The 24,514-nt window shown below is 43.3% G+C and overlaps 1 protein-coding gene across 4 annotated transcripts in view; it reads right to left on the bottom strand.

Moving 5' to 3' along the window:
* LOC121281849 (mitogen-activated protein kinase 13-like) overlaps nucleotides 1–24,514 on the bottom strand; it is a 92,810-nt gene that overhangs the window by 38,334 nt on the left and 29,962 nt on the right. For 2 of the 4 annotated variants that reach the window (XM_041194906.1, XM_041194904.1), the window contains exons 3-7: nucleotides 18,362–18,420; nucleotides 17,437–17,542; nucleotides 15,472–15,501; nucleotides 394–441; nucleotides 23–137 (exon numbers count right to left, since the gene is read on the bottom strand). In XM_041194906.1, coding sequence (XP_041050840.1) covers nucleotides 23–137; nucleotides 394–441; nucleotides 15,472–15,501; nucleotides 17,437–17,542; nucleotides 18,362–18,420 — 358 coding nt within the window. The remainder of the gene's footprint in view (nucleotides 1–22; nucleotides 138–393; nucleotides 442–15,471; nucleotides 15,502–17,436; nucleotides 17,543–18,361; nucleotides 18,421–24,514) is intronic. The other 2 variants (XM_041194905.1, XM_041194908.1) reach the window with 2 other exon arrangements.

Here is a 24,514-nt window from a genome sequence, read left to right on the forward strand (position 1 = left end):
ATTAAGCATGATGGGGACTCACCTGTCTGAGTGTAGTGCCTCCAGTTCAGGATGACCTCAGGTGCACGGTACCACCGTGTGACCACATATCCTGTCATCTCTGAATCAGTGTGTCTAGCAAGACCAAAGTCAATGATCTACAATGTCAGAAAAATATGCAGATCCAATTTGAAACATTTCTTTCTGGGTAATTCAAGGTCGCTTAAAAAAAAACGACAAGTATAAATGAAACCAATAGGTTTCTGTACTCTTACCATCAGTCCGCAAACATATTACATTTTTCAGTTAAATTAATTGGAATTTGAGGTTAGAAAATAGAGGAAATTCAATTTGAAACTTCTGGATATTAGACAAAGTAAAATGTATTTACAACCGGTCAAAAAGATTAATTACCTTCAACCCACAGTCTTTATTTATAGCCAAATTACCAGGTTTCAAATCCTAAAAGCAGAATGAAGTTTAACATAAATATAAAAGTTTTTCTCTACCATAACAAATACTTCAATTACAATATTTGTTCCATGACCAATAACTGTATCACAATTGTGAGCTGCTGCCAATTGGAGAGAAACACATTAAAGGTAAGTCTTAATACACTAAAAATGAAAAGGTTTAGCAAATTGATTGTTGCAAATCGTTCCATGTCATGTGTTGTATTTCCTCAATAATTGGTATCAAAAGACCATTGATATTGATATTGTAAGTGACAAATAATTCTAGGAATATATGAAAAGCAAAAGAATGATACTACTCCTTCCTTATGTTTAGCATTCTTGGATCTGAATCATCGATGGGAACTTTACTGCACTTGACTTCACAGTTTAATCCAGGCCTAGGGAAGAATTTTTAGCTCAGTGGGTGCGTGCCCAACCTGCTCGAGCATAAATATCACGTGATGATGTCAGGCAAGCATCTGAATGTCATCCCGCGCTCGCACGATATTTCAGTCGGCGCGTGCGCGCAAAAGTCGGAATCGCGCCCACCAACAATTAAGAGGGCAATTAAACCCATTAAAGTTCCAATTGTCCCCGATTTTTTGTGGTCCATCCAACCTTATGGTTGGCGGACGAGCGAATCTGCCAGGCGGACTTTGCATTTTTGATTAAACCTCATCAAAGGGCGAGATGAGGTTTATGTTATCAAATTTAAAAAAAACCTCTGGGCAGAATTTTCATCATCTATACGATTCAGGTGACTGATTCTGATGCGTGGACATTTTTCTCTGGATTTTAAAATCTTTACTGATTGTTTTTAAATTCTTCAGCTTCTCGAGGCAGCACTCTGCCTTCAGGGAGTTTTCTTTCTGCGCTTCCCAGTGCCCATGTTTACGTCAATCCCCAGCCTGGCAGTGCTGAGCATTTCAGCCTGCATTTCACGCTAGCTGGCCATTAACTAGCCAGCCAGCATGAAATTGCGGTTGGGGGCTGATCACTGTCGGCGGTCTGTTCTCCGGCTGCTCCCAGGCTCACTGATGGTGCACGACCACCGAGCTAAAAATCGTGCCCCTATCTTTCCAGATGGGAATGTCAAAAGCCATAGGGTGGAATTTTCCATGCTTGCTGCCATTGGGCGTGTTCGGTGGCATGAGGGATCATTATGCCAAGAAGGCCAAAGTTCAGTTTCATGACATTGTGAAACCAATTTGTAATCGTTTGATCTGCCCGCGACTGGCGGGCCGCATTTCCCACCATCGGACTGTTGGGAACTTCATTGTAATACATCTGCATGTTATATGGCCATCCTGCCGGAATCATCCCCCCACGCTGGATCATCCTAGCACATTGGTGTCATTGCACGCCAACATGTTTCACAACAGCATATACAAGGTGTGCACTTTGCGGGCTGTACTTTGAGGGGAGCTCGGAGGTGAGTGCACAGTAACATTGCGCTGCGCTCGCCAGGATCGCCTGTTGGGCTTCCAGCTTGAGGTGAGTTGGGAAGTTCCGGAGCTGGGGGGAGGCAAGCGCTGCCATGTGGTTGAGGCAAGTTGGGGTGGGGGCGGGCAAGGTCTGCCCTGCAATTGAAGCGACTTGGAGGCTACAGTTGGGGGCAACAGTTGATGGTTGTGCACAAGCACATGCAAAATTAGGAGGAGGAAAGAGGCCAGGCATCAGGGAAACCTTGGATAAAGTGACCATTCCTCTGCAGCTGAGACAGTTTGGATGCAGCCACATTAACATGCTTAAAGTCAGGCCTCTAATTTCTCTGCGCACTCAAGCAACAGAGACATGAAAGTGTCACCAAGTGCCCCAGAGCTTTTCACCCCCCGGGCACAGACTGCAAATTAATGAGCATTTTAGTGGACTGCAGAACAGTTGGACAACTGGGCATGTTGTACAATCTCCTTGCTAAAGCTGGCCATGGAGCGGTCACTGGTGGAGAGTTTACAGCCCCTTGCAATGTCATCATCCTGGTTTGGACCAGTCTCCCCCATGGTTCAAGCTAACAGCACAGCCTTGCAGTGTGGGTTAGGAGAATGCCTGCGCCTGAGCTGGGAGCACAGCATGTGGTCCAGTGGGCAAAACTGCCGCCAATTGGTCAGGTGGAGTGGGGCAGAGGTGGGTGAGGTTTCAGGCACCCATGCAGCGCACTAAACTCCGGCCATCCAACTGGTGGCCGACACTCTCCGGGATGCATTAAGGAGCCTTCAGACTTAACCAAGGGAGGTTCTTAGAACACTCATGCTCTCCCACATGTCTCTCTCTTTCATCCTGCAGGAGTAGCACAAAAGGATCACGGAGCCTGGTGAAGTAGTTGTATGCCTCATGGGGTACAGAGAGTGGAGACGTTGGAGAAGAGAGTGATGGAGGCGCCTGGCTGTGCAGAGAGAGAGCAGCACTCTCATGAAGAAGGGGTAGCTGCCACTCCCGCATATGCCGCTGAAGAGCCACAGAAAGCCATTACTGGTTGGCACCTAGCTAGACCCAGGGCCTATAGAATCTGCCTTTCATTCCTGCAGATAACTGAGAACCAGTGTGGTTGAAGATTGCACATATCTAAAGAACTGGTCAGTCACATCTGCCAGCTAATGCAGGATTTGGCGCCACAGGGACATGGAGGGCATCCACTGCCAGTGGCTATAAGTGACCACAGCGCTCAATTTTTCTGCCAGTGGTTCCTTTCAGGGCTCCACTGGTAACCTCGGTGGGGTATCACAAGCCTCCACCCACAAATGCATCCATGAGATCACGGAGGCCATCTTCGCAAAGGCACACAACTTTGTGCATTTTGCCCGGGACCAGGACAGCCAAGATGCAAGAGCGATTGGATTTGCCCAGATCTAAGCTTTCTCACAGATACAGAGTGCCATCGACTGCACTCACATGGCGCTCAAATCTCCAGCGCAACATGCGGTCGACTATGTCAACTGCAAAGCTTCCATTCGCTTAATGTACAACTGGTGTATGAGCACCACAAACACATCCTGCAGGTTTGCGCATGGTTTCCAGGGAGTGTACATAATGCCTACATCATCAGTCAGTCACAGATCCCTGGAGTCTTCCAGGGTCCACAGAGGCTGCAGGACTGGCTCCTCGGGTACAAGGGCTACCCATAGAGGATGTGGCTGATGATACCCGTGCAGCAGCCTCAGACTGCAACAGAGCGAAGGTGTAACGAGGCTCATGCTGCAACTCACAACTTGGTGGAGCAAACCATCGGGATGCTGAAAATGAGGTTCAGGTGCCTGGACCGATCTGATGTGGCACTGCAATACAGCCCGCAGAGGGTGCCACACATCGCCGTCGCCTGCTGTGCCCTTTCCAGTATGGTGCTGCAACAGGGAGAGAAGCTGGCTGAGGAGGAGATGCAGGAGCTGGAGGTCTCTTCCAATGAGGAGAATGCCAATGAGGATGAGGGTCCTCGAAGACATCGATGATGAATGCGATGAGGTCCTCCCATTAGTCAGACAAGGCAGGTGTGCTTGGGAGGCCCTCATAGCTGCTAGATTTGTGGAGGATGATGACAGCACGCAGTAAGGAGACACCATAGATCTTCACATTGCATCGAAGTACATTTGACTCCAGTCTGGCTTATCGCAGCGCACATACCCTCTGTAATAAGGCTCCTGTTATGGAGACGCAGCAGAAGCCCTAATAGTTGCTCGATTCCAGGAGGATGATAATGACATGCAGTGAGGACACTCCATAGATCTTCACACAGCCTCTGAGAATGTCTGACTCCTGATGTTTCGCAGTGGCACTCTCCTCAGCCTTTGGAGCAAGAGCTGCTAAGGTCACAGGAAGAGGGGATTTGGATACGCCAGACACTTTTGGAGTCACCTGGGTGAATGGCCCCGGGTGTGTACCTGTTGATCCTCCCCTCTGTGGGTGCCGAAGGGCCTCTGGCTGACTCTTTGAGGAGAACACGTAGCTGGAGTCAGATTGAGCTGCCCTGCACCCCTCTTGCGTACACACTGTTGGAGGCCAACAGTGTTCAGCCTGAGCAGCAGTGCAGGAATGGTGTCCTGGACCAAAGTCTCAGTGGCAGCCAACATCCTACTGGTGTTGGTGCATTGACATGCCAGCTCTGCCACCCCAGTTTGAAGGCAGACAGACTCTTTCGTTGTGCCTTGTAAGCGAAGTGGTCATCCCTTCCTGATGTTCCCGAGCTTGCCTTTGCAGCTCCAGCAGCTGAGGTATGACCAAGTCCAGAGATTCCTCTTCTGACTCAGACTCAGCAAATTTCTGGCTTCCAGCAGTGCTCCGAGTACCAGGGACCTGGGAAGTCCCTGCCATTGCCTGCTGCGGATGAGACAGTGTGATGTGCTCATCAGATTGTGATCCTGAGGCTACTCTAAAGCTAGACCCCACTGAGATTTGGGTCTATGCACTGGTGGAGGGTGTGAGTGAGCACTGTGATGGGTTTTCAATGAAGATGCCTTCAGATTCCTCTTCAGTGGTTTCTTTGGGGCTTGACTGGAGGCCCTGGGTTATGGACTCTGTTGACTGTTTCCCAGATGTGCCTGCGAAAGCAAGAAGAGATAATTAGTGCATGTCAGTGGCCTATGAAACAGGACACATCACTCACAGTATGGTTGTCTGATGGATATTTCACTGCTGGATCCTCACTTGGTACAGCAATGCTGACCTCACCGTCCGCACAGGGATGGTCCAGATCCAACCCGGCCAGCTGAATGGCTCTGTTTTCAAAGTCCGTGAGGACCTTGATTTCAGGCATTTCTCCACCAGTCTGTGACCTCTCCCTTTTGTTGTGTGCCAACTTGTCCTGCATGAATAGAGGCAGACAAAGTGTAAGCAGGTTGCCTGCCAGGCAAAATGATAAGAATGCCTGGCATGTATGGATGGTGAGTGGTCCCACGGAAGGGATGAGGACAGTGAAAGTGTGCGTGAGAGAGTGAATGGTGATGTCCCTTCAACTGACAGTGAATGTGTGATGGCGATGTGTGATAGGTTTGTGAGTGGGTGAGTTGAAAGTGACTTACCCTTGGGGAATGGAGGAGATCATTCACCTTCAGCACTGGGTGGCTGTCCTCTTTTGCAGGGCATTAGTGCTGACCACCGCTGCCACAGCCTTCCAAGCCCGATTGGTGGTGTTGCTGCCCATCCTGCGGCCAGAGCAGGGGTACAGGACGTCATGGCAGGTCTCCCCTGCATCTAAAAGGTGCTCGAGGGACATGTCATTAAACCGGGAGGCTGCAGTCTTTTTGCCTTAAAGGGGCCATGTCTCCCATGCAGCAGTCCTGAGCTGGAAGCACTGAACAGTCTGCACCCAGCTGCAGTTTAAATATGGCACCCGGTGTGATGAAGCTTTGAGGTGCTGGCGTGGCAGGCAAATTAGAGCCCACCCACCATCGAAACGGCGGGTCTCCCGGGAATGCACAATTAATGAGGTGGGTTTGGGACGATACAGCGTAAAAAACTGTTTTTTGCGGCCAGCATGTAAAACGTCCTTTTTCCCGCCCACTACTGCACTTAGTGTAAATCTGGGACAGTTCTGCCCATAGGTGCTCTCATGTAAGACACATTTTGTTACAAATGCTGGCCTGAATAAGAAAGTTATGTTTTAAACTGTCTTCCTTCACTCAAGGTAAAATGGAGTAGTTTGGAGAGGCGGTTGGGACCTACCACAGGATCTGCCCAAAGACAAGTCCATGTGACTTTATACTAAATCTGCCTGGAGACAAACTCCTGTGAAGTGCTTACTATAGAGACAGAAACTCAAATTAAAACTTATTCAAAGTCAGGTGCAAATTTTAACACTTTGACACAAAGGCCTCCAGTGATGTTGCTGCCCAGACTCTCAGAGGCAGCCAGACAAAAAGGTTAAAAGAGAAGACCGAAAGCAGATGCTGCTTTGCCATGTAGAAGAAAAGGACTGCTTCAGGCTAATCGCCAAGCAGAGAGCTGGTGAGGGCAGAACCCTTGTTGGAGGGCACAAGGATTGTGGAGAGTTTAAGACCAAGCAATCACTAGAAGGTACCTTGCCACGGGAAGTCCATTCAACTATGCTTAGAAGATTGAGTGAAGAGGACTTTGTTTAAAAGAACACTGGAAGATTCACCCTGGTGGAGCAGGGAGCAGAGATCCTGCTATAGCTGGGAAGAACTTGGGATTTTCAAATTGTCACAAACGTGTAATTATGATATCACAGATTTTAAGGACAACTGTTTCTAATGGCACATTTCTGTTTTCAAACCTTTACATTGAGTTTTAAAGCCTTATGTTTAAAGAAAAATGCAAGTATGGACAATGTGGCACCTTCTGGTGTTTATTCAAACGTTGTGTCCCGCCCAGAAGACAGGAAGGAAAGTATATATATATCTACATCACCCTGGCTGCTCTATAAAATTATTTTTTTAATGTACAAAGGCTTTTCCCTGACTCTATGACTCATACAAGAGGAATTTCTAACTTCAGAAACCAACAGGAACTTCATTATCATTAAAGGGTTGCTGATGCCCCTGTGACTACAGAAAATCAAAAATCCAAAGAAATGCACCAACACCCTTTACATTTGTAAGGCAGAGCCCCGGCCAACAGAGCCAGTATGTCTGCAAGGACAAAAGGGATCCTGACTTCCATAAACACCTCAAGGTTCCAGATCTGGGAAAATATATCCTTTGTGCAACATCCAGGAGACGAAGTGGGAGGTATGTCACATGACCTCCGTTAAGCTGCTACAGCCTGTAATATTGCCGTGTGGAACTGAATCCAGGAAGACTACCATTATACTGTCTAACAGGTAGCAGCAGAAAGAGCTCTGTCCAGGTAAATTGCCTGGCTCTCATCTACACTGTGAACTACGGGAACATTAGAACATCTGTATCTGTGCCTTTTCCCATTCTGGGAAAGACAGATCACCCTGAAACAGACAGCTTGCTACTCTCTGAAGGTATGCACCATTGGACTTTTAATTCTGGATTTTGGATTCACATGAAACCATAACTCTTATTTTTATCGTGGTCTTGCCCTATACCCCTTTCTTTCCCTTAACCTTCTTTTATTATATAAGTGCAAACAGGGGCAGATGTTACAAAATCCCTTCCCACATTTTATGTGTGCGTAAAAATAAACAAACTCCCTTACTTAACCTTATCTTGGGTTTGCTGTGGGGTAATTAATAGAGGAATGGGTCACTCCAAACTTAAGGGTTGGGGAAAATATGCCACTACTTATAAGGGGGAAATGAGAAATCAAAAAAACCTTTCCATTTACAGGTAGTGAGAGGAGAAATCAGGGCTATTTAAATTAATCCCCCTCCTGCCTGTAACAATTGTTAGACTCATATCTCTAGAACTGGTACAAAGGGTCATTAAAAATGCAAAGACCCCTCCAGGAATGTCCATTGAATTCTAAAAGGTGTGAAAACCCCTTTTACTTCCGGGGGAACAGGAGATAGGAAGGGACTTCAAAGAACCTCAACATAACTAACTTCTTCACTTAGCAGAACAATGCTTCATCAAAACTAACAAAGCAGCCAATTTAAATTTTGGAACTGTACAAAGTCCATTTGAGAGCATCCATTTTCTGTACAGAACCCTAGGAAGAACTCTGAGAAACAACATCGGAGAGGATTTTTAGCCAAGGGAGGACAAAGAGGAAGGTACTAAGAAATCAACTGCTCTTCTGACAAAAGAATCCAGGCAATCAACAAGTGCTTTAACTGCAGAATTAGTGAGGAATGGGAAGCCTTCTCTGTCTCTCTCCCAAAAACCTGCTGACCTGCTGAGTCCACCTCAAAAAAAAGCAAACACCGACTGGTCAACAGCAGAAGTCATCAAGCTGCTAAACCAAACCTCAAGTTTAAACTCCTTCACTTCGGAATGAAGGAACTTGAGCAACAGGTCCACAACAAAATCTCACAGGGACTGATTTGAAATCTTATCTTTAAAGTATCCTTCTCCTTTATCTGCATGTTAATATTTGTACCTGTATCTTGGTTAATAATTAAACATTTTTACTTAAACAACTTTCAGCAGCAGTTTTTGTAATAAAGTGACCTTTGTCTTGTTTAAGACTAAAGCTTGTCTGCTGGATTATTTTAAAACTGAACCACACATAAATTAAAAGGGAGCTAAATACACATAAAAATTCATAGCTCACAGACCATTTTGAGGAGGCTCCTTCCAATGTCATGACAAAATACTAGACTAAATTTTTGCTGAGTGCAACATAATGTATAAACAATGCATGGGTTTCCGGTTGTGTTAAGAAGTTAATAAGGAATAACTTTTATGTAGTTTAGTGTATTAGCTGCCTACTCGATAACGTTTGGTCAATGCTGATTTTAGTTTGTTTGTTATAGTAAAGTCTTAAAACGTGAAATTTTGTCAAATGATCCTTTGGTCTGGGAAATTCATATCTATTTTAAAAGTTCTCTGTCTCTACGGGGATCATACAAATTCAATTCAAATTACCCCAGATTATTGCATCTACTATGGTTGCAAATCATGTTGTAGTCAAAGTAAAATTCTACCTTTTGTACTTTTTGTTAAATTCAATCATTTTAAACTGAGCATACTGACCTTTCATTTGGTTTCATTGTTACTGAGGCAGGATTTTCCCTGCGGGTTTCTGAACGCTGTCATCATGCTCAAATGGGAGTCAGAAGCCCACACTGTGGGCTGGACCTTATACAGCATGTTGGGGTGGGAGCCATGATGACCAGGCCCACTTAATCATGGGAGAAGCCTATTGTCTCTGTGGCGGGAAGATCTCTCCCAATTAAGTCAGAACGCAAAAGAGACTCCCAGCTGCAGGATTTCAGTTAGACTCATTTATGTGCCAATTGACACCCATTTATCCCTGAGCCCACCACAATTTAGTGGTGGCTCAGGGATTAAATAGAAGCCACATGAGTTTCCTGCGCCCACGGAAGGCCACCCAGTAAAACCTGGCAGGTATGCCAGTGGCCTCTCTTGCCTATCTGTACCTGATCAAGAGACTCGTCATCGGTGGGGGGTGGAGAGGGGGCCCACTGAAATCCGCCCACTGCCTTTCCCACTGACCAACCCCCAGCCCCGCAATCCCCGTCCCGCGTTCAGTCACCTGTGGCCTAGGATTCCTCCACGATCCTGGGCCTCGGGTGGCTGCGGTGCCACCAGCAGCCACTGCTCCTGCTCCCGCTGGCAGCACAAGCTGCTGCTAGCCTCTGACTTGCCAGCAGCTGGGGACATCAATCTAGAGTGACCAGATTTTCAAAAGTCAAAACCAGGACATGTTGAAAAGCCTTGGGAAGGCAAGGCTCCATAATGATTGACATGTTGGGTGACCAACGGCAGGAATCTGGGGGAGGAGCAGTTGAAGGTGACAGTTCATGTGATGACATCTCCCAGAATATGTCCAGCCAGAGTTAACAATACTATTAAGACATTGGTTAAACGTCCCCCTTGATTCCTGGATCTCACTGGTTGCCTAGCTGTCTGACATGGCACATGTTCCACTTGGGCCTTTGCGATTGGTCCTTACTGCTGTCAACCCTCAAATCCATCCACCTCCTCAAACAGACAATATGGCTTCTAATAATTAAAGTATTGAAAAGTGTGTTTATCTTAAGACAAAGCAGATCCATCATCATTGCCTATCAAAGTGGATGGTAATGGAAGTGCTAGGAGGACTTGAATTGCCCAGAGACCAGACTTGTCCTGCTTTGCTTAACAAGTTCATCCTGTGCCCATTACTTCTGATGAGTGATTGACAGGTCACAGGGCCACAAAGAACACACTGGAGGACTCCAGCTGACCAATCGGAATCAATTGGTATTCACCTTTTGGGCAGGATGAGGTTCGCCGGTGTAGTCTTTCGGGGGAATGAAAAATCATTTTGAGAAATTGCTTTTTTCTTGTGGAGGAAAATATAACAGGTGGGATGTAAATAAACTTAATGCAGCTGAAGACAGTACCAGAAAACAGATGGAAGATCACAAATGTTTAACAATTACAGCTGTCCTATGGATGTCAGTTGAGAAAGATCCATGTGCATGCAGGAGCGTTCCGGCCCAGCGTTTTGAGGGTGGGTAGCCTTGCCCTTTCACCACTCCAGTTAGTCTCAGGAAAAAATGGTGGAGTCAGACAATTGACACACTGGCGGGTGGTGCGATGTTTAGCACCTGTCCACCACCATTTCCAACCCCAGCAGGGGCTCAAAATTCAGCCACAGAACCATAGATCTTTAACTATCACTACTAACATAATTTTCAAAGTACATTTATTAACTCTCCCAGTCATTGTAGGTAATCATTTGCAACATGCGAACAGTAAACTAAAAAAAAAATTCTTCTTTTCAAAGAAAATACCTTCAGCAAGATTTTTATTATGGTTTTCAATGTTGTAGATTTTCTTGATTGCAAGCAAATAAAAGACAGGACATTGTAATTATGTAATCTGATGAACATGTCCAGATTATTAAGGTTTGGTACTCATCAACGCACAAGCTGCTGATTCTGCTTTTATGCTTTAGAAAAAACAACAATCACTGTTGCTACTGGAAACAGCCTTGGTTGTTCAAAACACCAGCAAGAAAGTGCAGAGTCGATCGTTTTTTTGTAAAAAGGGTGTATTATGGTTTTGCTCCAAATATCAATTGTTCCCTATGAAAGATTAAATTACATTATATATTCCTTGCTTAGGTAAGCATTGTCTTTGACCAAGTGCCTTGGCAAATCTTTTCAGTTTCTCACTCTCATTGTTACAACCTTTCTTGTCTTTTTGTCACCCTTACCCTCTCAATGTTTTTGCTCTCTCTCTCTACTGTCACTGTTGTTCTGAATATTCCTTGCTTGCTTCTTCTATGTTCCAAATACATGATCGTATAATTCCACTATGTTGAAATAAGACTTTATTCATTTCCAGGGCTTTAAAATTGTGGAACATTGCACTTCTTTCAGCCTTTCATTCCTCCTCAAATTTTCAGGTTTGTAGGATTCAAGCTTAGCATTTCCTGAATTAGTTTGTCTTGATTTGTTTAAAACACATCTTTTTTCAGTCTAGAGGCTTTGATCCTTCAATATAGGTGCAATTTTTAAACTATCTGAAAATGCTACAGTGCAATGGTAAACAAGTCTTTATCAAAAAATGTCATCTGTATCATTATGAATAACACAGTATGAAAGTGATGTGCAATTGTTCCAAATATTCTCTCTCCACAAACTCATTATGCACAGGGAAATTATATGGAAAGAATTGTGCTAAATCTGAAAATTGATGAATAACTTTTTAATATTTCATAGTAAAACTTGAAAATATATAATTTTATATTCACTCAATGTAAATTATAGTTACCATAGCATATGAACCCTCTTCTTTTTAAACAAGCCAGTCAGTTGATGAAGGTTAAGATCCATTGCCTTAGGCTGAGAAGATAATTAGGGATACAGAAAGCAATTTTTTTTTCTTGAAGAATGTTAGGCTGTATAACTAACAAATGCGACTGGCAGAAATGTGTTGTTAATTTTTAATACACAAGTCTTGTGCAGGTGACTGCAACCAGGAAAAAAAGGTGCCAAGATTGTGAACACTGGCACAAGAAGATCTGGTGCATTGAGAACTGGCAAGAGCGACACAAGTCTTGAATACTGTAAAAGCAGCTTTGCAGATATCACAGGAATGCCTATTTTTGGAAATAAATAACATCACAGTGATGTGTTAAGGTTGCTCTTCAGAGATTGGGATTGTGTCACATGGCTGAAATGAAGGTTGAGTAAATCAGTACCAATCAGTGAGCAGTTATGGGCAACTTCCACCGGTAGGCTCATGACAGAGATGATTGTATACCCATGATTTTTTTGATATTCCCTGTCCCAATTTAATTCCATGTGTTGTTACTAGGTGATTCTTTATACCAAACAGAATAGCAAGAAAGTGTGCCTTTGTATCTATTGATCACTGAGCAATCCGACTGCTGTATTTGAACAGGTTCAGCTCTTCCCTTATATTTCTACTTTTATAAGCAACTCTATTAATGATTAAAAACAAAAGCAAAAACAGAATTACCTGGAAAAACTCAGCAGGTCTGGCAGCATCGGCGGAGAAGAAAAGAGTTGACGTTTCGAGTCCTCATGACCCTTCGACAGAACTTGAGTTCGAGTCCAAGAAAGAGTTGAAATATAAGCTGGTTTAAGGTGTGTGTGTGGGGGGCGGAAAGAGAGAGAGAGAGAGAGGTGGAGTGGGGGTGTGGTTGTAGGGACAACAAGCAGTGATAGAAGCAGATCATCAAAAGATGCCAACAACAATAGTACAAAAGAACACATAGGTGTTAAAGTTAAAGTTGGTGATATTATCTAAACGAATGTGCTAATTAAGAATGGATGGTAGGGCACTCAAGGTATAGCTCTAGTGGGGGTGGGGAGAGCATTTTTTTTTATAATGGAAATAGGTGGGAAAAGGAAAATCTATATAATTTATTGGAAAAAAAAGAAAAGGAAGGGGGAAACAGAAAGGGGATGGGGATGGGGGAGGGAGCTCACGACCTAAAGTTGTTGAATTCAATATTCAGTCCGCATGGCTGTAAAGTGCCTAGTCGGAAGATGAGGTGTTGTTCCTCCAGTTTGCGTTGGGCTTCACTGGAACAATGCAGCAAGCCAAGGACAGACATGTGGGCAAGAGAGCAGGGTGGAGTGTTAAAATGGCAAGCGACAGGGAGGTTTGGGTCATTCTTGCAGACAGACCACAGGTGTTCTGCAAAGCGGTCGCCCAGTTTACGTTTGGTCTCTCCAATGTAGAGGAGACCACATTGGGAGCAACGAATGCAGTAGACTAAGTTGGGGGAAATGCAAGTGAAATGCTGCTTCACTTGAAAGGAGTGTTTGGGTCCTTGGACGGTGAGGAGAGAGGAAGTGAAGGGGCAGGTGTTGCATCTTTTGCGTGGGCATGGGGTGGTGCCATAGGAGGGGGTTGAGGGGGTTTTATTAATGATTAAACCTGCTTAATCTTCTGAAGTATGCTCAGGCCTAGAGGAATTCTTATGTGCTGCTCAGTAACAATAAAAGGGTTAACTGTTCACCCAAGGCATGTTATCGTAGCAAATGAACAAGTTTCATAGCCAGCAGTAACCAGGTAGGCCAAAGTATATTATTGTTCTTCTAATCAGGTTGGTTTACCTTGTTGCTTCCTGTGAATATAACCTTCATCCTACGAAGCTGTTAAAAAACAACAGACTAGTCCTTTGGGAGAAGTCACCTGGAAAATCTAAGGCACAACAGTGGAGCCATTGTTGTAGTCCTTAATGGAAACACAAGAGCGCACAAGCCCCATTAATATGTAAAAATGATTCTGCATGATTGCATGTGAGAGCAAGAGAGGCCAGGGCCTCTTCCTCTTTTATTCTCTTTGGTGACCTTACAGCTGCTGCACAGTCTGTACCTCTTTCCCTCTTCTGTTTTAATGACAGGTTACAGTATTTCAGACTGTAAGACAAGAACATTAGCTGGTTTCTTAAGCCTCTTCCCTCACTGAAGTACAGCAGGATAGTTGAGGAGAAGCTGGCCATGATTCCTGCTTGGAAGAGGAGGGCAGAAAGAATGTCTCAAAGGTTGGATGTAGGGACAGGAATTTGTCAGCAGGCTTCCTGCCTCATTTTTCCTACTGCCCCAATGAAATTGAGCAATACAGTGGAATCCTTGAAGTAGATATTCAATTCTTTTGGAACCAATCCAAGGTGATTCTAAGCTCCCAAGGGTCTACTTCTGTTCTTTTACTTTCTCACTCTGGGAACTTCTAATCTTCCACAATATGGTTCTGCACCTCCCACCGCCACCACCCATTCTCCCTGCCCCCTGAGATCCTCCCTCTAGTGCAAGCTGGGCGAATCTTTCAGCCTCATTTTAATTTCTTATGAATTTGGTCTTTTCAATCCAAGCACAAGCTCCCACCCGCATTCCTGCCTGGTGAACCAAAGCATTCTGCTACCTACAGCTGCTCTCCCTCTCCTGGATTCTGGCAGTCTAACTTTTCTGTGAGTTTCAGGAATATTTGAGAAACCCATCTTCTCTCAAAACCCATCTCCATGACAACATGAATCACAAGGGCCTTGTATTCAAGTAGAAATGCTGATTAGCATTCCCTGAGACCATAATTCTTTTACCTTGGATGTAAATGGATAATTTAAAGGACAACTGTTCACAACCCAACATTCTCAACACTTTTTTTCACCCAGCGGGTGGTTGCAGTCTAGAACGAACTTCCTGAGAGGGTGGTGGAGGCAGATTCGATCAAGATATTCAAAAGGGACTTGGATTGCTATTTGAAAAGAAAGAGTGTGCAAGCTTACAGGGATAAGGCAGGGGAATGGGACTAGGTAGAATGCTCTTTCAGAGAGCCAGTGCAGACTCGATGAGCTGAATGGCCTCCTTCTTCACTGTAAAGTTTCAGTGATGCTGTGAAACGTTCACAATGCCGGAGTCAAACCAATAATCATTGGCTCTTTTGAACACAAACTGTCTAATTACAATTATTATTCAATGTTGGCCTCGTATTTACATTCTTTTTTCTCCCGGGCTTGACACATTTTACACTCTGTGTATAAGTTGACCCCTATTTTTGGAAGGAAATTTTTGAAGCTTCAAATGTCGACTTATACGCCAGGATCTACAGTATTTTAAAAGCCTCTCAGATTCCTGATTTCAGCAAATCACACACCTTCAGGACAAAATGAAGCTGCATGCATTTTGTTTGCAAGGCTCCTGAATGGGAGAGCCATTTACATTAGGCTAAGTACAGGCACATGACCAATAAGTACAACCCAATGATCAATATTGATTATTTCTATCAATTAAATGGGCTTTATTTTTTTCTAATATATTAAGCAATTGATATGTCAACAAATATGTAATTCTCTACCACATACCATCCCCTCGCCTCAGTTCCCACTCAATTGAAGTGGATATTGACAAACCAGGCAAGATTTTGCATTCAGCACATTCTAACATAAAATACTGAAAAATGAATTTTTTCCCACATGGTACAGCTTCTCTCTATTTTCTTCCTAATAACATTGATATTTAAAATCAGCTTACCCTGTGGATAATTCCAGTTGAATGAATATACTGAAAGAAAATGAATAGTATTTATTATCACAAATAATGTTATAACTAGTTCATTTAATTAAATTTTCTTGTTTTATTCACAGTAAATTCATCAGCTGAGAAAGGGCAAATGAAATAAGTCCAATTTTAACTCACTTGAAACCCATTCACTTACACAGAGTTAAAAATTGGGCCCATGGTAACAAAATAGGTGGAATGGGAAAAAATCCATAGAGCAAGCATGTGGAGTGGCGTAATGATATGCAAATATATGGTGTTATATAGTAACACAAGGCAGTTTCATAACCCCAATTTGGTGTACTAGCTGTTTCTAATTCCTACAGTTGATCGGAAGAGGAAAAAGTAAAGTACGGCTGCATCTATGTTGCTGTTACATCTTTCTGCGATCTCCCTAAAAATGGAAGGGACAAGAACCTCCCTTTGTCCACAGGGGCCTTTGTAAAAAGGGGAAGAATGAAACATATTATTTATTCATTCAGCAGCTGCCTTGTAAATGGAAATTCAAATAGAATTAACGGTCACCACTTGAACCATGATGGTTGGGTCATACATCTGGCTTGCCCGAAGGCGCCCTGGTACAAGTTTCCCAGATTCTCCAAGGTTCTTGTAAACCAGTGTTAAAGTTGCGAGGCATGTTTCTTAATTCGTTGTTTTCTGATTACATATTATTGTTATCCTAACATCCTAAACATAAACATGGGAAATTATCAAAAGATAGTGATGAAGGCCTCCATGTTTGTTTTCTTGGTGCTACTTATTGTCTTCTCTTATACATAATCTCTACTTGTAAATTCATATCAAACAGCAAAGTCTTACGCTGTGAGCAAATTTTCTTTTTCATGTTTTAATGGGAAGCAATGACTCACTGATTAATCACTAATTAACCTCACATTTCTTGTCATTGCAGGTTTGGGTCCCATTAGAAATCAACCTCAAAACATCATCAATACAATAAATTTTCTCATGATCATGGACTCCAGAGTTGGTAATGCCTAACAAACTAATCTATTAGCTTTTAGTTGTGTTATTGCAATTCATCAGAGTCATAAGCAGAGCTCCAGCAAACCTAAAGGGCACAAACATTAGAATGGATCTTGTTTTCGAGCAACATGTTTTCTGTTGAGTGAGAACACAAAGCCTTTGATACTGAAATCAGAGGAATCCAACTTATTTGCTCTGAGCAAAATAAGAATAAGGAGAGATGTACACAGTATGTTATATCTACAAAGAAACCTGACTGTATAAAAGAATACATTCTAGGAAATAAGAAGAAAGAATCATAATTTTATCAGCCTTTGCCAGTGACATATGGTAGAGCCCTGTGCAGATATATCTGCACATTAACAGATGCTCCATTCAATAATTTTATCAATAAAAAAATGTAGATACTGCTATTGAACACTATTAACACCTTAAATGAGATTATAAATCCTTGTCCTTAAAAAAATCTCAGTTTAACTTTCACAATGTCATAGGTGAAAATCAAACAAGAGGAATGCAAAAGGAGAGAAAGCAACAAATGTTCTTAAGAAATCCATTCGCAAAAACATCATATTTTAATAATGTTAGTGCTGTATATAGGTCGAATGACCTTCTGTGATTCTAAGGTGCCTGTGCCAGCTCTTTAATAGAGCTGTCCAATTAATCCCACTTGTCTGCTCTTATACCATAGTGCTGTAAATTTTTTTCAAGTATTTAGCCAAGGATTGACCCAGTGACTCAGTGTCACTGTGATATCGTGCGCCATTCAGAAGATGCACAAAAGGCCATTTCACCTAATTCAAGTTGCACATTCCTGCTGTTATGTATTTAGACATTAAAAATTCCCATATGGAGTTCAACATTTACTTTGCGCATTTATGTTATACTTGTCATAATGCTTCTAAATAATATTTCCAAAAATTTCTAAGTTATCAACTTCTTTTTATTTCTTACCTTAAGGCCTTTTAATATCTGATATAAAATATATTGAATTTTGTCTTCTGTCAGCCTTCCCATGATTTTGTTCAAATCAGCATCCAGAAATGGCATAACTAGGTAGCTAAAATTAAAGTCATTCAACATAAGCAGACAATTTTTTTTAACATAAAATAACTATTAGTTACACAAATTCAATTGGGTTACATGTGCTCAGAGCAGCACAATTATTTAAAAATAACCTCATGCACCTATCCTTTATTCGAGTGCTTAATGGGAGCTGTGTCATTAATTGTAACTGGATGGGTTGGGTCCTCCATTTTCAGCCACTATTGTGACTAAGTACTGCTTTAAAGGTGACATTTTGAGGGCTGCAGGGGAGCAACTGCAACTCCAGTGTGTCACCAGCTGAAAGGCAATGCGCACACCACCACCCCCTCACACCCCCATTTTCCATAAAGATATCCTCATTGTTGACTATTCTGAGGCTTTGTGGTTATGCTGAGACAAGTTTTTTTTTCCAGTTTACCTCTGTTATGGTTGATGGGGTTGTAGGCATGCCAATGGCTCTGCCTCACCTCATGGCACATTTTGTTCGGGATTATTACAGGCAATGGCTACCGAATGCTAACTTGGTACAAAAATGTGAATTTCTGAAAGTGCTTGAAGAAGACAACCGAAGAGAGAAAATACCTACACGGAAATCCAGGTGAGCAAGAGCTGAGGCAAAAGTGAGCAGAAATATGGAGCTGAATATTTATTAGAATATCATAACTTAATACCTACTAAGTATAATTTCATATTTTATTTTGGCAGTGCGAATAATTGTGTCTATGATTGTTCGCTGTTACTAGATTTTATTATTTATTTCTGACAATAGACAATGGCTTAATACAATTTTGACTACTATGTTGATTACACTGTATATTTTCAGAACACTTACAAGTCATTAAATCCATCCAGTGCAAGAGCTGGTGTGAAGACATCAATGAGACCGATAACCTGGAAATGAATTGTACAGTATTCAGGCAGGATCTATCTTGCAATAACCACTTTTCATCAACTCCTGTGAAAACTAAATAAATTGTGTGACAAATGTAGTTACTTTTCTGTTTCCGAAACATAACCACATTTCTCAACCTCAGGAGGATTATTAGGGTGCAGACAAAAAATTGTTTTTCTAACTATAAAGTCACCTGAGGAAAACCTTTCAAGTTCCTGACCTTTTCTTTGTATGCTACTCCAGATCATGTTTTCCAAGTTCTATTTACAGCCCATTCATTTCTCATAGTTTTCTTAAAATAAAAAAAGACTTCCTAGAGTGTTTTTTTTAATTTAATTCTAAAGGTTTTGGGTTAGTGTCTGTTACAGGTCTGTTGACGTCCCAGGGTCAAACACAATGATGGACAAGACGGTGAACCTATGCGGTCTCTTCTACATTGGAGAGACCAAACATAAACTGGGCTTTGCAGAACACCTGCGGTCTGTCCGCAAGAAAGACCCAAACCTCCCCGTCGCTTGCCATTTTAACACTCCACCCTGCTCTCTTGCCCACATGTCTGTCCTTGAATTACTGCATTGTTCCAATGAAGCCCAACGCAAACTGGAGGAACAGCACCTCATCTTCCGACTAGGCACTTTACAGCCTTTCGGACTGAATATTGAATTCAACAACTTTAGATCTTGAAATCCCTCCTCCATCCCCACCCCCTTTCCATTTCTTCCCCCTTCCTTTTGTTTTTTCCAATAATTTATATAGATTTTTCTTTTCCCACCTATTTCCATTATTTTTAAATCTTGTATGCCGGGCTAGGCTTTCCACCCCACCCCCACTAGAGCTGTACCTTGAGTGCCCTGCCATCCATTCTTAATTAGCACATTCGTTTAGATAATATCACCACCTTCAACACTTCTTTGTTCCATTGTCTGTGACATCTTTTGATTATCTGCTCCTATCACTGCTTGCTTGTCCCTACAACCACACCACCTCCCCCCAACTTCTCATCCCCACGCCCCCCCCCCTCCACCTTAAACCAGCTTATATTTCACCCCGCTTCTATCAATCAGTTCTGTTGAAGGGTCATGAGGACTCGAAACGTCAACTCTTTTCTTCTCCGCCGATGCTGCCAGACCTGCTGAGTTTTTCCAGGTAATTCTGTTTTTGTTGAAGATGGTGAACCTGTCTGTCAGTCATGCCCTGTGGAAATGGATCAGGCTACCAAAGATGGGAATGGACGGCTAAAATAGCTTCAGCTGGCATTGCTTCAAAGTGGTGGGTCTTGCAGAAAAATTGACAATTTTGAGCAGAAGAAGAAGGCAGCAATATTCTCTTCTGTGGTCCCTTGAAAGGACAATCTAAATGTCCCAACAGCCTATATCCTGCTTTTGAAAGGTAGTCTTCATAATTGGTTTTCAATAGGAACTGCAATTGATGCAGCAGGACAATAATTTTTCACAACATATACTTAAAGAAAAACATTAATTAAATTAACAAGCGTTTATTACGTGTCGAGATTTCATTATAATCTACTCACCAGCTTGATGCCCCTTGAAACATTTTTCAGGTATCCCAAGACCTTTCCAGCACCTTATTCTTGCTTTAGGTCCTTAGGATACATAGGTTGACCTCTACTACAGTTTGAAGCTACATTCTTCATTATGTTTCCTTGATGGGTGTGTATGACAGCGATTTGGGAAATCCAAGGATAGTTGTTCAACCCATTTTGTACACACTCAAGTTTAGAGCGCATAATCTGGTCTGACACCTTAGTACAACATTACGGTAGTACCGCATGGGCAGAGGTACCATAGTTTAGATGAGAAATTAATCTGAGGCCCCATTTCTTTGTTCAGATGGGAGTAACCAATCTTGCGATGCTATAGCTCTCCCTTTCTCCTGGCCAATATTTATCGCTGAGATTGCCAAAACAGATTAACTTGACATTTATTTCATTTGCTGATTGTGGACCTTGCTTTGCCCAAACCATCTGGAATCAAAAAGTCTAATGATGTTTGAAACCATTGTCGATTGCTGTAAAAACCATCTGGTTCACTAATGTCCCTTTAGGGAAGGGAATCTGTTGTCTTTACCCAGACCCACAGCAATGTGGTTGACTTAAATGCCCTCTGAAATGGCCTAGCAAGCTACTCAGTTGTAACAAACTGCTACAAAGTCACAAAAGAGGAATGAAACCTGACAGACCACCCGGCATCAACCTAGGCACCGGAAACGATAACGGCAATCTCAGCCCTGTCAACTCTGCAAAGTCCTCCGAACTAATATCTGGGGGCTAGTGCCAAAATTGGGAGAACTGTCTCAGAGACTAGTCAAGCAACAGCCTGACATAGTCTTCCTCATGGAATCATACCTTACAGATCATGTCCCAGACACCACCATCACCATCCTTGGGTATGTCCTGTCCCATTGGCAGGACAGACCCAGCAGAGGTGGCGGCGCAGTGGCATACAGTGGGGAAGGAGTTGCCCTGGGAGTCCTCAACATCGACTCCATGAAGTCTCATGGCATCAGGTCAAACACGAGCAAGGAAACCTCCTGCTGATTACCACGTACTGCCCTCCCTCAACTGATGAATCAGTGCTCCTCCATGTTGAACATCACTCGGAGGAAGCACTGAGGGTGGCAAGGGCACAGAATGTATTCTGGGTGGGGGACTTCAATGTCCATCACCAAGAGTGGCTCAGTAGCAACACTAGTGATCGAGCTGGCCAAGTCCTAAATGACATAGCTGCTAGAGTGGGTCTGTGGCAGGTGGTGAGGGAAGCCACAAGAGGAAAAAACATACTTGACCACTTCTTCACCGACCTGTCTGCTGCAGATGCATCTGTCCATGACAGTATCAGTAGGAGTGACCACCACTCAGTCATTGTGGAGATGAAGTCCCACCTTCACATTGAGGATAACCTCCATCGTGTTGTGTGGCACTACCACCGTTATGGGATAGATTTCAAACAGATCTAGTGACTCAAGACTGGGCATCCATGAGGCACATCATTAGCAGCAGAACTGTACTCGAACACAATCTGTAACCTCATGGCCTGGCATATATCCCGCTCTACCATTATCATCAAGCCAGGGGATCAACCCTGGTTCAGTGAAGAGTGCAGGAGGGCATGCCAGGAGTAGCACAAGGCATACCTAAAAATGAGGTGTCAACCTAGTGAAGCTATAACACAGGATTGCTTGCATGCAAAACAGCATAAGCAGCAAGTGATAGACAGAGCTAAGTGATCCCACAACCAACAGATCAGATCTAAGCTCTGTAGTCCTACCACATCCAGTTGTGGTTGGTGGTGGACAATTGAACAACTCACTGGAGGAGTTGGCTCCACAAATATCCCCATCCTCAATGATGGAGGAGCCCAACACATCAGTGCAAAAGATAAGGCTGAAGCATTTGCTACAAACTTCAGCCAGAAGTGCTGAGTAGATGATTTATCTCGGCCTCCTCGGGAGGTCCCCAGCATCATAGATGCCAGTCTTCAGCTAATTCGATTCATTCCACATGATATCAAGAAATGGCTGAAGGCACTTGATACTGCAAAGGCTATGGGCCCTGACAATATTCCAGCAATGGTACTAAAGGCTTGGGCTCCAGAACTTGCCACGCCCCTAGCCAAGCTGTTCCAGTACAGCTGCAACACTGGCATCTACCCAACTATGTGGAAAATTGCCCAGGTATTTACTGTACATAAAAAGCAGGACAAATCCAACTAAACCAATTACCGCCCCATCATTTGGCTCGCATTCATCAGTAAAGTAATGGAAGGGGTCATCAACAGTGCTATCAAGCGACACTTGCTTAGCAATAACCTGCTTACTGATGCCCAGTTTGGGTTTTGCCAGGGCCACTCAGCTGCTGACCTCATTACAGCTTTGATTCAAACATGGACAAAAGAGCTGAACTCCCGAGGTGAGGTGAGTGTGACTACCCTTGATATCAAGTCAGCATTTGATTGAGTGTGGCATCAAGGAGCCCTAGCAAAACTGGAGTCAGTGGGAATCAGGAGGAAAATTCTCTGCTGGTTGGAGCCTTTTCTAGCACAAAGGAAGATGGTTGTAGTTGTTGGAAGTCAGTCATCTCAGCTCCAGGGCATCACTGCAGGAGTTCCTCAGGGTAGTGTCCTCCACCCAACCATCTTCAGCTACTTCATCAATTACCTTCCTTTCATCATAAGGTCAGAAGTGGCGATGTTCACTGATGATTGCACAATGTTCAGTACCATTTGCGACTCCTCATATACTGAAGCAGTCCACATCCAAATGCAGCAAGACCTGGGCAATATCCAGGCTTGGGCTGACAAGTGGCAAGTAACATTCGCACCACACAAGTGTTAGGCAATGACCATCTCCAACAAGAGAGAATCCAAGCATCACCCCTTGATGTTCAATGGCATTACCATCGCTGAATCCCCCACTATCAACATCCTGGGGGTTACCATTGACCAGAAACTGAACTGGAATAGCCATATAATTACTGTGGTTACAAGAGCAGGTCAGAGGCTAGGAATCATGCAACAAGTAACTCACCTCTTGACTCCCCAAAGCCTGTCCACCATCTACAAGGCACAAGTCAGGAGTGTCTTGGAATACTCCCCACTTGCCTGGATGAGTGCAACTCCCATAACACTGAAGAAGCTGGACACCGTCCAGGACAAAGCAGCCCACTTGAGTGGCACCACATCCGCAAACAGTCACTCCCTACACCACCAACACACAGTAGCAGCAGTGTGTACCATCTACAAGATGCACTGCAGGAATTCACCAAGACTACTTAGACAGCCCCTCACAAACCCACGATCACTACCATCTAGAAGGACAAGTGCAGCAGACAGATGGGGACACCACCACCTGAAAGTTCCCCTCCAAGTAACTCGCCATCCTGACTTGGAAATATATCGCCATTCCTTCACAGTCGCTATATCAAAATCCTGGAACTCCCTTCCTAACAGCACTGTGAATGTACTTACACCACATGGACTGCAGCAGTTCAAGAAGGCAGCTGACCACCATTTTCTCAAGGGCAACTAGGGATGGGCAATAAATGCTGGCCCAGCCAGCGAAACCCACATCCCGTGAATGAATTTTTAAAAAATCTCACAGATGAGCAAGGTCATGGTGAACCAGAGGATGTACTGACTTATAAAGACATGAGTTATTATCAGATACCACACAACGTATTATAATAAAGTTGATCTTTCAATGCTTTTCTCAAGGACAGAAAAAACCTCCCACCCATTGTATCTCAGCTTGTTTCTCACTGTTTCAATTATTTTTCTGTTGCTGTCTCTGTTTTCCTCCTCCCCAAAATACAGAGTGTGCCAGAAGTTTCTGTAACACGGCATTTAATTGCATCCATCAGTAGTTAGATTTTCACCTCGCACCCTTTGGCCCAAAACATTTTGCCCACGAGGTTGCTGAAAGTGCGAGGTGATAATGACACCACATAGGAAATGGAACTTCAGGGACCTGAGTGACCAGGGTAACAAAATGTGTGTGCATCACCTTAACCAATCAGGTTAAAGGACTGTGAAATTAATAGACAGAGGAACAAAAAGTAGGTTGCATTAGAGTGGGCTAATTCAGTGTAAAATGAGGTACAAAAAGTGAAAAAGATATGGAATGAAAAAAGAGTAGAGGAAGAGACAAAGGAATCAAAATTTAAAATTTAAAACATTTTTATAATCACCCAAAAAATATTCAAAACCTGAAGGAATGTCTATCCACACTCATTATAGTTAATATTCAATGCCGGAGAGGTTGATTGGTTGATAAGCACTCATTCAACAACATGATAATTGTTACAAGTACAATGTTTACAAGATTGTTATGACTTGAGGCTGTCTCTTTAATTTTAAGGTAAAAGGAAGGAATAAAGGTGGTCATGTGCCCTGCACTGGATTCTGCCTGACAACAAGCCCAGAGGGCTTGGTTGCTATGGCAACAGTGGTGCCCAGGTTGACCTCCTTGGAAGATGGTACAAGATGTTCACACCTATAGATACTAGGAAGAGCAGTTGCGTTGACTGTGGGTAGACTGTTAGGGTGGAATTGTCCAAGATTTGAACTAAATGTGGTA

Source organism: Carcharodon carcharias, chromosome 9 (genome assembly GCF_017639515.1).
Source record: "Carcharodon carcharias isolate sCarCar2 chromosome 9, sCarCar2.pri, whole genome shotgun sequence".
Classification (NCBI taxonomy): Eukaryota; Metazoa; Chordata; class Chondrichthyes; order Lamniformes; family Lamnidae; genus Carcharodon; species Carcharodon carcharias.